Below are 16,768 nucleotides of genomic sequence, written 5' to 3'. Positions count from 1 at the left end.
AAAAATACCAGCAGGGGAACCTGGCCAGGATTTCCTGGTGCTGTGATAATTCCTAGTCTGGCATTTTCATTTTAAAGAGAAAAAAATAATTTATATATATATATTTTTTGCCAGGGCCTCAAATACTTCCCTCCACCCACTGACGAATGGGGTCGCAGATCATTTAATATTACCTATCACAGAGCCACAAAGGATTAGGCACGATAGAGCAATTAAATTTCAATTTTTTTTTAATTTTGTGATTTTTGCTTAAAAGTGCCCGACACTCACTGATCCATCCATCCATCCATCATCCATCCATTGACACCAACTCTGTGCAGATCGTTTGTGCTGCCTAAGCAGTCTCCTTGGCTGTTAGGCACAATCCTGGACGAGTCGCCACTCCGACACAGGATACCAGCAAGCTGGCACTCGTTTTGCCGACCTCGGAAGGATGAACAGGCAGAGTCAACCCCACCTGGTATTAATTAAACAGCCGAGTGGGATTTGAACTCAGGATCATAGGATCCCAAGCCCACCACTCAAACCATTAAACCAACACCAGGCATAATAGTGATGATGATTAGGCTGCATTTTGTGTTTGCTGCATCATCCAACAACAACAAGCATTTTAAGGCCATTTTCCCTGCGAAAGCAGGGGTCAGCCATGACAATCTTCTCCACTTTACCCTATTTTCTGCATCTCCCCTTCTTAATCCCCTTGCCCACATTTCTTCTTCCACCACCTTGAGACAAGTTTTTCTCGGTCTTCCCCGTCCTCTACTTCCTCCTACACTAATTTCCAACACTCCTCTCACCCAGTCACTTTCATACTTCCTCAACACATGACCCAACCATCTCAACCTGTTTCTCTTCACAACATCCATCACAGACTCTATTCCCATCATCCTCCGCAAGTCATCATTTGTCTTCCTCTCTCCGAACATTTTCCTCGAGGCCTCCTGTGCCTTTGCTACCTCTTTCTTTGCAGCCTTCTTGGCTACCTTATAACTTTCATGCGCTGCCTCTTCTTCCACCGTACCCTTCGCCTTTTGCCATTCCTTGAACTGCTTCCTCTTCTCTTCAATCGTCTTTCCAACTTCATCACCCCACCACCATGTTTCCTAGGGCCGCGGTGGTCCTTTTGTCCATCCACATACCTCACCAACGGCTCCCAATAGACTATCTTTCATTGACATCCAACCACTTTCAAGCTCAACCACATCATCGTCAACCATACTCAGCCTCTCTCTTAATGCTTCCTTCATTGGCGCCTCTTTCAACCTCCACACCTTCATCCTGGGTTGGTACTTCCCCCGCTGAATTCTCCTCGCACCTTTCACCCTTATATCGCAGACAACCAGGTGGTGCTGTGAAACGGTCTCCTCCCCTGGTATCACCTTTGTGTCCCGGAGGTTTCCCCTATCTCGCCTACCCACCATCAGGTAGTCAATGGTCGTCGTCGACCCACCTGACGTGTATGTAATAAGCTTATTATCCGCTTTCTGGAATTGAGAATTACATTGGGAAACCGATCTCCACGTGGGGCATCAGATGAAAGGTCATCCCTCATAAATGGAAACATTTCCTCCCTTGCTTCGATCGGTTCCCCACCTTGAGTTTTAACGAGAGGGGTTGAGGACCCCCACGGGGTACTTCGGGCTGTACCCTGCCCATCAGTTGTACTCATCATGCTTTCCTTTTAAGGCAATGTTTTTATGGCCAGATGCCCTTCCTGACGCCAACAATTTTAGTCGCCTATTACGACACACAGGGATACGGTGTAGCTATTCCAACCGGGGCACACACCGGGAGCTGCACCATGATGTTTAAAAATGTGAACGATAGTCTTTTTATTGTTTAACAATCAAACTGGAGATTATTATATTGATTACTTTTATGGAACTACTACGAGTCAATATGTTTGAAGACTGTGAGCTGGTGACTGTTGTATTGATACATTGTACCACCTCTTCTCAGAAAACCTTGCAACACCACTGCTGTATGTTCAAAAAATGCTGTTCTCAGTATACACATTGAGACTGTGATCAGTATAATATCTGTAATAGAAGCTGATGAGCAGTAACAATGCTCAATGACCAGACAACTTCCCATTCGGTTTTCTCCAAAGCTAACAATAATTACTTCCCAGAGAACGTGAAACAATGCAAGGAATATACAAGGAAATCAGACACAGGTGGAGGATATTCAGCCCATCATGCTTGCACGAACACCATAGGAATTTATCAACACAAGATCCAAGGAAGAAAATGCAATTAAAAAAAAATTATTTTTATTATGATAAAAAAATGTGTTTTTGTGTTTTTTTTATTCATCTATTTATTTAAAGTTTTTTTATTTTTTGTATTTTGTATTTTTTTTGTAAATAAATAAATATATATATACTATATATATTGTTGTGGTTACCAAATTCGCAAACCACCATTCAGGTCCCTTAGGTGAGATATCTCGGTAAGTATATGTGTAGTTTGGCCCAAACCCGTTGTCTAGAGGGAATAAATGTTATTCATGCGTGCTGCGACTCTTCAGGATAGCCGTTTTTCTTTTACTATCTTTATTTTGGACCAACCGCCATGATTACCACCGCCAACCGCGTCTCAACAGTCATCACAACATCAACCACCCACCGCGGCGCCGCTTCACCACAACAGCCACGACCTTTCCCGTCACACCTCGCAACCGTCGCATCGCCACCGTTCTTGCGCCGCTTGTGGGTACCGGTATTGGACTCGTGCAGGGCGCGCGCCGAACAGCGTGTACAAAACCACGGATTTTCCGCTCCAGAAACGGATCAAAAACGACACACGCCCACTTTTGTTCCGTCCAATCGGTGAGCGAGGGGCGATTTGGCCCCGCCTCCAGGGCGTTGGAGGGCGGTCGCTATATGCAAATTCATGGATCAAAAAGCATTCACGCCCACTTTTTCTCGGGCCAATGGGGAGCGAGGTGAAAGGTCGAAGGCAGGGGGTCAAAGGCGAAGCCACGGGGCTTATATAAGCGGCTGCGTTCGTCAGAAAAGGGTTGGTCGTCGTCGTTGTTGGTCGTCGTCGTTCGTCGTGTGCGTTGGGGTTGTGTGTGCGTTGGAAGGAGTTCGCAGGAGGAAGAGTTCGGAGTTGGAGTCGGAGCGAAGAAGACGGAGCTGTGGAGAGGCGGCGGCGGCGAGGGCAGACGAGGGGGTGCTCGCGTCGGTGCCGGGAGTTGCACACCAGGGAGGCCGACGGCGCGACCTGGTCGAGGTGGAGACGCTCGTCGCGGGACCTGAGACAGAGTAAAAATCCTCCTTTCCCCGAGCATCAGCAACCCCCTCCTGTTTCCCCCCGCGCTGAGATAGTGCGACCAAAGGGGGCCCCTTTTCCCACCCCCTACCAGACACTGTCCGCGAGGCCCGCGGAGTTGGGGCACCATCGCCACTTCGCGCCTCATCATCAGACGGGTAGGCCCGACCCGGTCTCGGCCTCAGGCCCGCCTCATCCTTGAGGGTGTTCTTTTTCTTGGTTTTGAATATGTGTTGTCGGCGCCGTCTGTGAAGTAGAATTGTATAAGTGTTGCCGTGTGCTCGGTAGTCGGTATTAGCTCTGCATTGTGTCTTCGCTTTTACATTTGCTTTTTGTGTAAAATTGCATTGTGTTTCTCTTCTTTTCTATGTGCTTTTGGTGGAATTGTATATGTGTGCTTTCCGTTCATCGCGAATAAATGTGCTTTATGTTGAACTGTTTCCCGCTTCGCTTCATCATTTCTTTCATTGAATCCTCATCTTGCTTCACGTAAAGGGTTGGTAGTGGGCTGAATACGCCCGATAATTAATCGAACCGTCGAGGCCGACGATAACACCGCTCGGTTATCCCGATAATACGGAACGGGTCGCTTTAGTGGCCCGTGTCCGAAGTCGACCTGCGGCGAGGTGCGATCGCCCGGTCTACCCTCCGTGTGGGTACTTAGGTAGGTCGAATTTGGCGAGCAACCCTATCCCACGCGGGGGCCGATTGGCTCGATCGCGGTGAGACCGAAAGGTCCACCCGTGACTGGTTCCCGGCGTTAGTCCGAGAGGGTCACGACTGGATTGTCCGTCCGGTGGGCGACGTGCCGCGATTCGAGTTACGTGGCCGTCAGCACGCCGGCGGGCGCGAATCCGTAACACTGGTGTCAGGAGTGGGATACAAATCCATCGCCCTCCTCGCGGCACTGGTATCGGAGAACAGGAAAACGGGCTCTCCTGTCTCCAGCTAAATTCACGGGAATCGGTCCAGGGGTGAGAGAAGCGACCCCCGATTCCCTCCAAATTACGAGCGAGCTAAATTAACCCTTCACGAGAAGCAAGATGGCGTCTCAAGGCGAGCGGGTGCCGGGTGGATTAGGTATGTGTAATAGTAATGTAGAATCCATGGCTCAGGACGAGATCACCGTGCAAGAGAAACCCGTACCAGAAGGTTGGGAAAGGCATCGATGCCGTTCATCTGGTCGGTTTTTTTATTATAACTCCACCACTAAATGTAGTCAGTGGGAGTGGCCAGGGCAGGTGACAATACAGCACGTTATGGAACTCGCGCAGAGCATAATTGACGGAATGAAAGAAAGGAACAACGAAATGAAGAGAAATACGCAACAAATGGAAAATAAAAAAATGGATGGAAACGCGCTCGAAGCGAAAAACCAAATGAAAGAAATGCGGGGTGAGATGCAGAGCATGGGCATAGGCCTGCAGGCAGGCATTATGGCGAGGAGCGAAACGCGGACCACGGGCGAGAAAATGGCGCTGCCACGTGCTGGGACGAACGAGCTGGGGGGAGTGCAACGGCTGTCAGGCCCGCGGTCGGGGCGGGCGAGAAAATAATTCGGGAGACGTGTAAGACGAGACACGAGGTAAAGAAGGTATTAGAAAAATTAAAAGAAAGCCAGGAGGAGACAGAGGAGGGATTGAAGGTCGAAACGGTGGAGTGTGAGAAAAGACTTCAAGACATGACGAAGAGAGTTGATAAGCTGGGACTGGAGGGAAAAACGGAGACAGAGGAACTGGGAAGACGGGTAGAAAACCACAAGCGCAAGCCGGAAGAACAGTTAGAAGCCAAAGCAAAGTCTGAGTGTGCGGAGATGAGAAAGGAATTGGAAAAGAAAGTTTCTGAGTTACAGAAACACCAAAACAAAGAGAGGGAACTACAAAACGAACTGAGAGTGTTAAAAAAGGAAAGGAAGAGAACGGAAAATGAAACTTTAAGAAACCACACTGTACAGATCGAACAGCTGGAAGCGAAGGCCAGACTAAAGAATGAGGAACAAGAAAGAGTAATGAAGGAAGAACGAATGAGACAGGAGAAAGAAATCAGTCAGTTGAAAGAAATGACGAGATTGCAGAAGGAGGAACAAGAAAGACAGTGGAATAGAAAACTGAAAGAGTATGAATTTGAAACTGAACGACAAAAGGAAAAAATAGGTTTGAATACGAGGAGAAAGTAAAGGAGCAAGAAATGAAGCAGGAAGGAGAAATCAGGAGATTGAAGGACACAACGAGATTGGAGAGGGAAGAACGAGAGGAACAATGGAATAGAAAACAAAAAGAACATGAATCTGAGGTTGACCAATTGAAAGAAAGGCTGGAGTACGAGGAGATAGACAAAGAACAGCAAATGAAACACAAAAGGGAGATTAACCAAATGAAGAAAACCATGAAACTGGATAAGGAAAGACAGGAGAGGAAACTAGGAAGAGTAATGAGACAGCAGCGAATGAAACACAAAATGGAGATGAACCAAATCAAGAAAACCATGAAACTGGAGAAGGAAGGACAGGAGAGGGAACGAGGAAGAGTAATGAGACAGCAGCAAATGAAACACAAAAAGGAGATTAACCAAATTAAGCAAACAATGAAACTGGAGAAGGAAGGACAGGAGAGGAAACAAGGAAGAGTAATGAGACAACAGCAAATGAAACACAAAAAGGAGATTAACCAAATGAAGAAAACCATGAAACTGGATAAGGAACGACAGGAGAGGAAACTAGGAAGAGTAATGAGACAGCAGCGAATGAAACACAAAATGGAGATGAACCAAATCAAGAAAACCATGAAACTGGAGAAGGAAGGACAGGAGAGGGAACGAGGAAGAGTAATGAGACAGCAGCAAATGAAACACAAAAAGGAGATTAACCAAATTCAGCAAACAACGAAACTGGAGAAGGAAGGACAGGAGAGTAAACAAGGAAGAGTAATGAGACAACAGCAAATGAAATACAAAATGGAGATGAACCAAATCAAGAAAACCATGAAACTGGAGAAGGAAGGACAGGAGAGGGAACGAGGAAGAGTAATGAGACAGCAGCAAATGAAACACAAAAAGGAGATTAACCAAATGAAGCAAACAACGAAACTGGAGAAGGAAGGACAGGAGAGGAAACAAGGAAGAGTAGTGAGACAGCAGCGAATGAAACACAAAAAGGAGATTAACCAAATGAAGCAAACCATGAAACTGGAGAAGGAAGGACAGGAGAGGAAACGAGGAAGAGTAGTGAGAGAACAGCGAATGAAACACAGGAAGGAAATGAGCCAATTGAAAGAAACTATGAGATTGGAAAACAAAGAGCAGGAGGAACAGTGGGAGAGAAAACAACTATATGAGTGTGAAATTGAACAACTAAAACGGAGAGCGAGATTGGAGTCAACGGAGATTGAGGAGCTACGGAGAGAGAACGAACAGCTAATGGGGCTCAGAGAGAAAGAACGACTCAGATGGGAAGGAAAAAGGAACCAGGAAGAGACAAAAAAAGGAACCAGGAGAGAAAATGTATAGAGACACGGGAGATAGAAAAAATAGAGGAGAGACTGCACGATGAAGACGGGGTAAGTGACGCACACACACACACACAGAGGTAGTGGAGGACCATGAGGGGGAGCTGGCGGACTGGGTAGAGACCCAGTGCGAGCACCTGGATGGCCCCCTCCAGGAACGAGGGGAGGGAGTCTGCCCCCTTGAGGCGAGTCACGACCAGGTGAGTTCGGTCGTGCTTTGCGAGGTTGAGGGGACGGGTGCTGTGGACGGGTGCACGGAGAGCTTGGGGGGTATAGAGGCCCCGGAGACTCTTGTGGGGACACGAATCCCCAGTGTGGTTGTCCCGGTGTGTGTGGTGCAAGGTGTGAGTGCGTCCCCGTGTGTGGAAGCGACCCCGTGTGTGAGTGGTGTGGTGGCGATGGTGCCAGAGTACGTGCTTCCCAGCACGCCGTGTGTGGATGAGGCACCGCGGGTGAGTGCCCCCGCGTGTGTGAGTGAGGCCGTGTGTGTGGATGAAACGGCCAGTATGAGTGAGGCACCGCGGGTGAGTGCCCCCGCGTGTGTGAGTGAGGCACGGAGTGTGGATGAGGCACCGCGGGTGAGTGCCCCCGCATGCGTGAGTGAACAGCCGTGTGCAAGGTCGCTGTGTGCAAGGGAGACCGTGTGTGTGAGAGAGCGGTATGTGAGGGAGATGTCGGTTGGCATGCGGGAGCACGCAGCCGCGTCTCCCGGTGTGAATTTAATGGAGTGGAGTGTGAGCGTCGTTACACGCAGGAATGCGTGTGTGGAATGGAGGCGACGACGGCGACATGTGAAGAAAGAAAGCCGGGTAGCGGCTGTAGTTGTTTCGGGGACCGTGCCGGGTTCACCCAGCAGTGAGCACGAGGTTCGTGCTGTGCAACGCACGAGACCACCACGTGCTCGCTTGCGAGAGTGAAGTCCCGGTCCGGAAACGCACGCGGTGGATTTGCCGATCCCGCGGACGGACAAAGTTTAGGCAGGACTACGGATTTGGACCGGACGGGTTCTCCACGCGATCGTGTGTGTTAAGCTCCAACGGGCAAAGCACATGTGTTCGCGTGGGGAACCCCTCGAGACGTGGGGCTTGTATTTTTTTTTTATGCGCACGGTGACGCCATGGCTGCACGTGGGGTTGGAATCCGGCAGGAGGGGTATCTCTGCCGGATGGGACCGTCCAAGGAGGGACGAGGAACACGTGCAGCTGCATGACGTCACGGGCAGGTGTAAAGTGCGCGAGTTGCGGCGCTGGTGCTGCGCAAGAAAAAAAAACAAAAGCAAGCCTCACTTTCGGGTGCACAGGATTCCTGGGCAAGGGGTGGAAGACCCCCTTACCTGGGCACAGGATGGAAACTAGTTAGGGGGAAGGGTTAGCATAGCTAGACCGACTTCATGGGGCAGGGGTAAGTCCTCATGGAGTCCGTGGAATGGATTAGGTAGAGGGATTTAGATGAGCTTTAGGTTGGGAAATAAAATGGGATTATTTGGAGACAGTGACAGACAGTGGATGTGTAGCGGGGACGTAGTTTAGCTACGTAGTGTTAAAAGGAACGTGCTATAGTTTAAGGGACGACGTGGGAGCACGAGTTAGTTAGGGGATGTAGTTAGAAGGATGGCAGAGATCAGTGGTGAGTGTGTTGAAGAGTTGTTGGTGAGTTATGAGGTGGAGGCAGGTACTTGTTGAGTGAGTGAGGCCAGCGGGTCTGTGTGAGTGGAGCGAATGGGGACTGCATGGTGCGATGAGTGATTGGGGGGAGGAGTGACTCCCGCCCAAGGGAACCCCGGGGTCAGTATAAAGTGAGTTAGGGGGTTAGTTAAATTGAAAAATGGAGGTCGTTTTGCTGTTGGTGGGAATGTAGGCTCGAAACCCATTTGGAGGGGTGCAGGAGCCCTGTTGACGGGCTTGGGAGCGTGGCTGCGAAAGGTGAGTATCGCTGAGTGGGTACCCCGGGCACCAGGCTAGTCGGCCGTGGTAGGCCATGGGCCCATGGGGGGCCGGGATAGAGTAGTGGGCACGGGTGCGCCTGCTTGGTGCGGGGGCCCGGGGCGCCATTAGCCGCGTGGGCAGTGTTGTGGGCACGGGTGACCCTCGGAAAGGGGCCTGGGAAGCCAGCCTGCCACGTGTGCGTTTCAGGGGAGGTGCCATGGGGGGCACTCCCCGGTGTTAGGGAGCTGGTAGGCTCGGAGGCAGTGTAGTGCCCGGGGGTGCCATTGTCGGAGAATCGGCAGAGGGTCGTGCCCAGCCATGAGACCGTGTGAGGGCACGGAGAGAAAATTGGGGGGGCGAGGCCCGAAATTGTGAGGACACCAACACAGGCGACGGGAATCTGGGTTGTTAGAACCAATAGTTTAAGCGAGAGGCGCTTGTTGAAAGCCCCGGGGTAGTTTAACAGTTAAATGGTTAGGGTAGATTAGGAAGTGTACCCCTCCGCACCATCCATCCCCTCGCTCTCGTTGTGGGCCGCTGGACCCACTTTGGGTTAGATCGCCGAACTCTGGGGAGGCCATTCTGAGGCTTGAGTTAGGCCTCGACACAGGACGTTAGCTCTCCCTTATTCCCCTCCGGGAAGGGAACGTAGGGGTTGGGAGTAGGCTAGGTGACAGGATAGGTTAGCCGAACAAGGACGATAAAGGGGGTTAGGGGACGATTTATAGTGGGGAAGTAAAAATAAAAACAACAAAAAAATAAGTTGGGGCTAAATTGGGGTTTGACAAATTAAGGGAGTGGGTATGTACAGTGACAGGCAAAGGCGATAGATTGGGAGGGAGACAGGTAGGTCGGTCCGAGCCCACCTTCCAAGTGGCCAGCACCACCGCACTCCCTCCACCAACCTCCACTGAACGGCAAAGGCTGGCCAACTTCATCGGCTGGCCGTGTTTTGCTTCAAGGCGGAGGCCGGCCAACTTCATCGGCAGCTGTTGTTTTGCTGCAAGGCCTGTGCCATCGGCTGGCCGTGTTTTGCTTCAAGGCCTGTGCCGGCCCACTTCATCTGCCGGCTGGCTGTTTTTCTTCAAGGCCTGTGCCGGCCCACTTCATCGGCAGCTGTTGTGTTGCTGCAAGGCCTGTGCCGGCCGGATCATCTGCAGCTGTGGTACTTCAAGGCCTGTGCCGGCCCAGTTCATCTGCCGGCTGTGTTTGCCTGCAGCGGCCTTCTTCTGCAGGCTGTGTTTGCCTGCTGCCTTTGCCATGCCATGCCCACTGCCCCTGTTCACCAGCCCCGTTCAATTTTTGCTTTGCCCCCCCCCCCCCTGTTCATTGCCATGTGCGCCAGGATCGTAAAAGCAACAGTTTGCAAGCTGCAAGAACTGCCCTGTTGGCAGTTACAACACGGGCCTGCAGTGGCGGCCCGTGCACCGTGTTTGTGTTCATTCATCCATTCGTTGTGCTCATTGCGTGTGCCACTTGAGCTGGCACGGAGACTGCATTTGTGCAGCCCATGCACCGTTGTGGTTCACTGCGTTCAGTTCAAAAGGGAAGGCCTTGGACTGCGTGTGAGCAGCCAGCCACGTTCCCTGTCACCTGCATTGTTTGAGTCAGAGACTGCATGCGGGCAGCCTGGCTCCCTGTTAACTGCTTTTCTTTTGCAGAGTTCATTGATCCTGGGCCATGGTTTAGTGTAAAATTTGTAAGTTAAGGTTAAGATGTACTGTAAATATGAGTGCGCCCCCGGCATGTCTGTCCTAGCGCCGGCAATTTTATTTAAGTCGTCCGTGTGAGTGAGTTTGTTTAGGTAGTTACGCAGCCCTCAGGTTATTTATTTTGGGGACACGAATACCATGAATGTCGCACTCAGGGATCCGTAGGTAAAATGTACTAGGGGAAAACTACACATGATGGCACACGAAAAATTTGACGACTCGGGACGAGTCTGTAAAAAGGGGAGGGGGTAGTGTTGTGGTTACCAAATTCGCAAACCACCATTCAGGTCCCTTAGGTGAGATATCTCGGTAAGTATATGTGTAGTTAGGCCCAAACCCGTTGTCTAGAGGGAATAAATGTTATTCATGCGTGCTGCGACTCTTCAGGATAGCCGTTTTTCTTTTACTATCTTTATTTTGGACCAACCGCCATGATTACCACCGCCAACCGCGTCTCAACAGTCATCACAACATCAACCACCCACCGCGGCGCCGCTTCACCACAACAGCCACGACCTTTCCCGTCACACCTCGCAACCGTCGCATCGCCACCGTTCTTGCGCCGCTTGTGGGTACCGGTATTGGACTCGTGCAGGGCGCGCGCCGAACAGCGTGTACAAAACCACGGATTTTCCGCTCCAAAAACGGATCAAAAACGACACACGCCCACTTTTGTTCCGTCCAATCGGTGAGCGAGGGGCGATTTGGCCCCGCCTCCAGGGCGTTGGAGGGCGGTCGCTATATGCAAATTCATGGATCAAAAAGCATTCACGCCCACTTTTTCTCGGGCCAATGGGGAGCGAGGTGAAAGGTCGAAGGCAGGGGGTCAAAGGCGAAGCCACGGGGCTTATATAAGCGGCTGCGTTCGTCAGAAAAGGGTTGGTCGTCGTCGTTGTTGGTCGTCGTCGTTGTTGGTCGTCGTCATCGTCGTGTGCGTTGGGGTTGTGTGTGCGTTGGAAGGAGTTCGCAGGAGGAAGAGTTGGAGTTGGAGCGAAGAGGACGGAGCTGTGGAGAGGCGGCGGCGGCGAGGGCAGACGAGGGGGTGCTCGCGTCGGTGCCGGGAGCTGCACACCAGCGAGGCCGACGGCGCGACCTGGTCGAGGTGGAGACGCTCGTCGCGGGACCCGAGACAGAGTAAAAATCCTCCTTTCCCCGAGCATCAGCAACCCCCTCCTGTTTCCCCCCGCGCTGAGATAGTGCGACCAAAGGGGGCCCCTTTTCCCACCCCCTACCAGACACTGTCCGCGAGGCCCGCGGAGTTGGGGCACCATCGCCACTTCGCGCCTCATCATCAGACGGGTAGGCCCGACCCGGTCTCGGCCTCAGGCCCGCCTCATCCTTGAGGGTGTTCTTTTTCTTGGTTTTGAATATGTGTTGTCGGCGCCGTCTGTGAAGTAGAATTGTATAAGTGTTGCCGTGTGCTCGGTAGTCGGTATTAGCTCTGCATTGTGTCTTCGCTTTTACATTTGCTTTTTGTGTAAAATTGCATTGTGTTTCTCTTCTTTTCTATGTGCTTTTGGTGGAATTGTATATGTGTGCTTTCCGTTCATCGCGAATAAATGTGCTTTATGTTGAACTGTTTCCCGCTTCGCTTCGTCATTTCTTTCATTGAATCCTCATCTTGCTTCACGTAAAGGGTTGGTAGTGGGCTGAATACGCCCGATAATTAATCGAACCGTCGAGGCCGACGATAACACCGCTCGGTTATCCCGATAATACGGAACGGGTCGCTTAAGTGGCCCGTGTCCGAAGTCGACCTGCGGCGAGGTGCGATCGCCCGGTCTACCCTCCGTGTGGGTACTTAGGTAGGTCGAATTTGGCGAGCAACCCTATCCCACGCGGGGGCCGATTGGCTCGATCGCGGTGAGACCGAAAGGTCCACCCGTGACTGGTTCCCGGCGTTAGTCCGAGAGGGTCACGACTGGATTGTCCGTCCGGTGGGCGACGTGCCGCGATTCGAGTTACGTGGCCGTCAGCACGCCGGCGGGCGCGAATCCGTAACAATATATATATATATATATATATATATATATATATATATATATATATATATATATATATATATATATATATATATATATATAATTTTTTTCCCCCAGGGGAGGGGGCATGGGCTTGGTTAAAAACACACATCAACCACACAACACCCCGTGACGAGACCCCCACCAACAGCATTCCGTACACGTGCACACAATCACCCATCAATGCTCAAACTACCTGAAAGTCCTGCCAACATCCCTTTACCCCTCCATCTCCACAGCTTCAGGTACCTATGTAATTCTAATTTACATTAATCTACTGGAAAAAAAAAACATTGTTTTTTATCCTTGAAAAGTATGGCAAGGATGATCCTTTGGTGTAATATTCACCTTTTCACCTTTTACAATGAAGTATTTTGACATTTTTAAAGCTTTTTATGTGCTATGGTCCATCCTCTATTGATCTGGAGGGGAAAAAAAACAACAAAAATAAACGATTAATTACATTCTGAACTTCATCATCACCTTGGAAGGGTTTTTTAAAACATTTTTTTTTCCATTTTGATGACATCTTGCCAAAGTAAATCAAAGGTATAATATTCACTGGGAGCCAAAAGATGACGGTAAACTTTAAATATGGGAACAGTGTGTGTGTCTCTTTTGTCTGTCATCCTGTCTCCACACTTATGTATGGAAAGCCTCAAATATGTCACCGGACGGTTCGAGTTTAAGTTCAGAAGATTTTTTTTGTTCTCGAAGGAGAATATTAAAATTTTGCTGAGAGACAGTTTACGTTGGTCACTAATATTTTAACGCAACATGTAATGACATGTAATGTCATGACTAATATGACATGCAATGTTAATTAACTTTAACATTTACCAATCCGGCACCTTCATTATATAGCATAGTTTGTAAGGAAAAATGTTTCTCCCCTCAGACGCATACCAAGGAATGTGCGAAAAAGCTTGACGTGAAATGCAACAACATAGAAGCGGCTGTGAACGAGATAATTTTTATCCTTTCCACTAAACTTGGAAAAGACATCCCTTGGCAACAGCCGAAGACAGGTAGGTGCACTTTTGAAATTTGTTTTTTACATTGTGTTAAGGAAAAGCGTTAAAATGTTATGTCTGTTGGTTCTCCAAATATATGCATTCCATTGGTGGTAGAACAATGATGTTTTGGTGGCAAGTAGTAAGAGATAGATAGCATGTCAAAGAGAGAGTTTTGGACATGGCCTTGTTAAAAGCAAGGCCTCAGGAAAGTAGCTACTTCTTCCTGTTGCACGCAGACCATTTTCTTTATGCCATTGTAGAGTAGGTTGTGATGTGACTCAACATATCCTGTCTTAATATATGGATATATATATATATATATATATATATATATATATATATATATATATATATATACATATATGTAAAGCTCCCCTCTTTAATAGCTCCATGAGCTTCTTGTTCTTTTGGCGAAAGACACGGGCAATGATGTCTGGGCGATCGTGAGGCTCTTGTCCTGGCCGCCAGATGGATGCTCCAGCCATCTATTCCATAGGGGAACATTTTGGGATACTGCAGTGCATCACAAGATGCATGCAGTTCACTGATCCTTTTAAGTGCCCCCATCGCGAAGTCTGAGGACAATGTCTCTGGGTTCTGTTGGCCCATTGTCCATTAGGATGGCAACTTCTGGTGCAGACTGGGCGTTGTAGTGGCGTGTGTGCTCTCCTTGCGGTCGCTTGTTCTCTCTGATGATGATCTGGCGCTCTTCAGAGTTGCCTCCTTCTGCAGGTACATCTCTTGCAGTCTTGAGCTCACAGACCAGATGGTTATTCTCATGAAACCACTTTGTGAGCATCTCAAGGATGTGTGGTTTGAGGCCGCTGTGGTTTCTGGCAGCCAGCTCCTTGGCGTGTGAGTCCAGGAAGATGACCTGTAGAAATTTTAGCTGGCCCTCTTCAGGCGGGAGCAAGCTGCCAATGCGGTTGAACACTTGACTTTGGATCCGGATGCTCGGGTTCCAGCCTTGGACTTCAGCTTCCTTGTGCCCAAAGCTCGTCATCGCAAAGCTGCCACTATACGTCCGAATGATGTCAAGGAAGTGCTTGCTGAGGGGATATTCATTCAGAAAGGGAGAAAGGGCAGGAGAGGGCTCACCGACGACCTTGCCATCACTGCAGATTTTTTTTTATCGATACACTGCAAAATAGACGATGTTTTTTTCGTTTTCTAAACATCTAAGGTGTGCTCTAGCACCTCTGAGACGTGCTGATTCCGAATATGCCTTTAGTTTTGCTCTGTGATGCGTAGTTCTCGAGTTATACGAGGACAAACAAACATACACTACTACTATACATATATATATATATGTATATATAGTCGATTCATTGATGCCATCCTGGCGGTCCACAGACGCCGCACTTTGATCTCTTGCCATCGTATCGAACACCGAGATGTTTTTGCACAACGTCATAACCTTTCTCTGCTTTTTAGCACAACTAATTTTGTCCATTGTTCTACGTTTGTCCGCCTTTATTGACTGTTGTGTGTCCACTGCATGCTGAAGATCAATTACTTCCGAATCTCCAAATGTCGTTTCCTGTTCGATGACGATTAATGATTGAACTTCGCTTTGTTACCGTATGCTGCTCTGATTACTGCTATTAACATTGTGTGAAAAACGACAAAAGGCTCTTAATGGGAGGTAATTGTACATGTGGACACCAACAATGACTTATCTCAGCTCAAAAACCACCATTGGCCAAAATGAAACAACACAACAACTAAATCGGAACAATACGCTGCCTGGGATATTAGAACCCGCGATATTTGAGGGTTGGCTGTATTATCAACATTGCTCCAGTCTTTTGAGATAAAAAAGATCAAAAGCAGGGTGCTTGCCTTCTGGAGGTGTCCAGGAAGAACGGCTTGATTTCAGCACTTCAAAAGGATCCTGGGTTGAGCGTCTTTTGTCCTCGTTGTGTGACAGGCAACGGAACCACCTTTTGGAGAGAAATGAGCCAAAAGCCTCACCCATCTGAAATTTTTTTTCAAAATCGTCCCAGATTTCAAATTTGCTGATTCTTTCAGAAGTTTCAACGAAGGACAGTTCTCATACAAATATATATATATATATATATATATATATATATATATATATATATATATATATATATATATATGTTTTTGAGGTCCATGTAAAAAGTAACGGGATTGAGCCTGCTGTGTGCTCCACTTACACAACTTGAATGAACGGGTTGCGTCACAGTCTTTTGCAACATTCCAGCAATATATATGATTGGTGATGGTTGACTGCGCTCATTGTGTGATTTTTCACTGGTCGTGCTTAACACGTTGTCTTGTCTGAGTCGTCTTGTCTGTGAGTCGTGACCAGAGAGCCAATCAGAAGTTTCCTGCCAAGTTTGGCAAAACACCTTCCGAATCCTTCACAATGCTGCAGCAAGTCTACAGGGAAGAAACGATATCACGGACACGTGCATTTGAATGGCACAAGAGGTTCAAAGAGAGACGGAAGGAGGTTGAAGACAATCCATGGTCTGGAAGACCTTCAACGAGCAGAACGGCGAACAACATCGAACGTGTGAAGCAGATGATGCGCACAGATCATCGACTCACGATGCGGATGATTTCTGAGGAATTTTCCATCAACAAGGACACTGTCTGGTTCATCATCACTGAAAATCTCGAAATGCGCCAGGTGTGCGCAAAGATGGTCCCCAAGCTGTTATCCGAGGACCAGAAATAGCAAAGAGTCCCTGTCTGTCAAGACATTATCGAGCGCCTCGAGGACGATCCAGACCTTCTCGGGAGAGTCATTACTGGCGATGAATCGTGGATATTCTAATACGACTCGGAGACCAAACGACAGAGTTGTCAGTGGAAAAGTCCGGCATCACCAAGACCAGAGAAAGCAAGGATGTCGAAGTCGAATGTCAAGCTGATTGATGCTCATCGTGTTTTTTGACATCAAGGGCATCGTCCACTTCGAGTTTCCACCACAAGGTCAAACAGTTAATACATATACAAGGAGATGCTCCGGCGCCTCATGAGTTCATCCGGGACAAGAGGAGGGAGAACAATGACTGGGTGCTCCACCATGACAACACCCCTGCTCACAGTGTCCTGAGCATCTGACAGATTCTGGTGGAAAGGAACGTGCCAACTCTGGAGCGACCCGCGTATTCGTCAGGCTTGGTCCCTTGTGATATTTTTCCTATTCCCCAAGCTCAAGGGGGTGAACAAGGGGACCCGATTTCCTGATGTGGAGGCTATAAAAAGGGCCGTGATGACGGAGCTCCGGAGGATTCCAGAAGAAGCCTTCGGGTGGTGCATCGAAGCATGGAAGAAGATGGTG

General features: G+C 49.0%; 1 protein-coding gene across 1 annotated transcript in view; it reads left to right on the top strand.

The window, feature by feature from the left end:
• Positions 1-16,768, top strand: part of LOC147006535 (dynein axonemal heavy chain 8-like) — a 262,978-nt gene that overhangs the window by 116,420 nt on the left and 129,790 nt on the right. The window contains exon 12 of the mRNA XM_085868614.1: positions 13,335-13,464. Within this exon, the coding sequence (XP_085724740.1) occupies positions 13,335-13,464 (130 nt within the window). The remainder of the gene's footprint in view (positions 1-13,334; positions 13,465-16,768) is intronic.

Source organism: Eptatretus burgeri, unplaced genomic scaffold (assembly GCF_056783735.1).
Source record: "Eptatretus burgeri isolate ZD-2024b unplaced genomic scaffold, Ebu_testis_v1 Ebu_testis_scaffold_3167, whole genome shotgun sequence".
NCBI lineage: Eukaryota > Metazoa > Chordata > Myxini > Myxiniformes > Myxinidae > Eptatretus > Eptatretus burgeri.
Note: the sequence above shows the minus strand (reverse complement) of the source record. Positions and strands in the feature narration are given on the sequence as shown.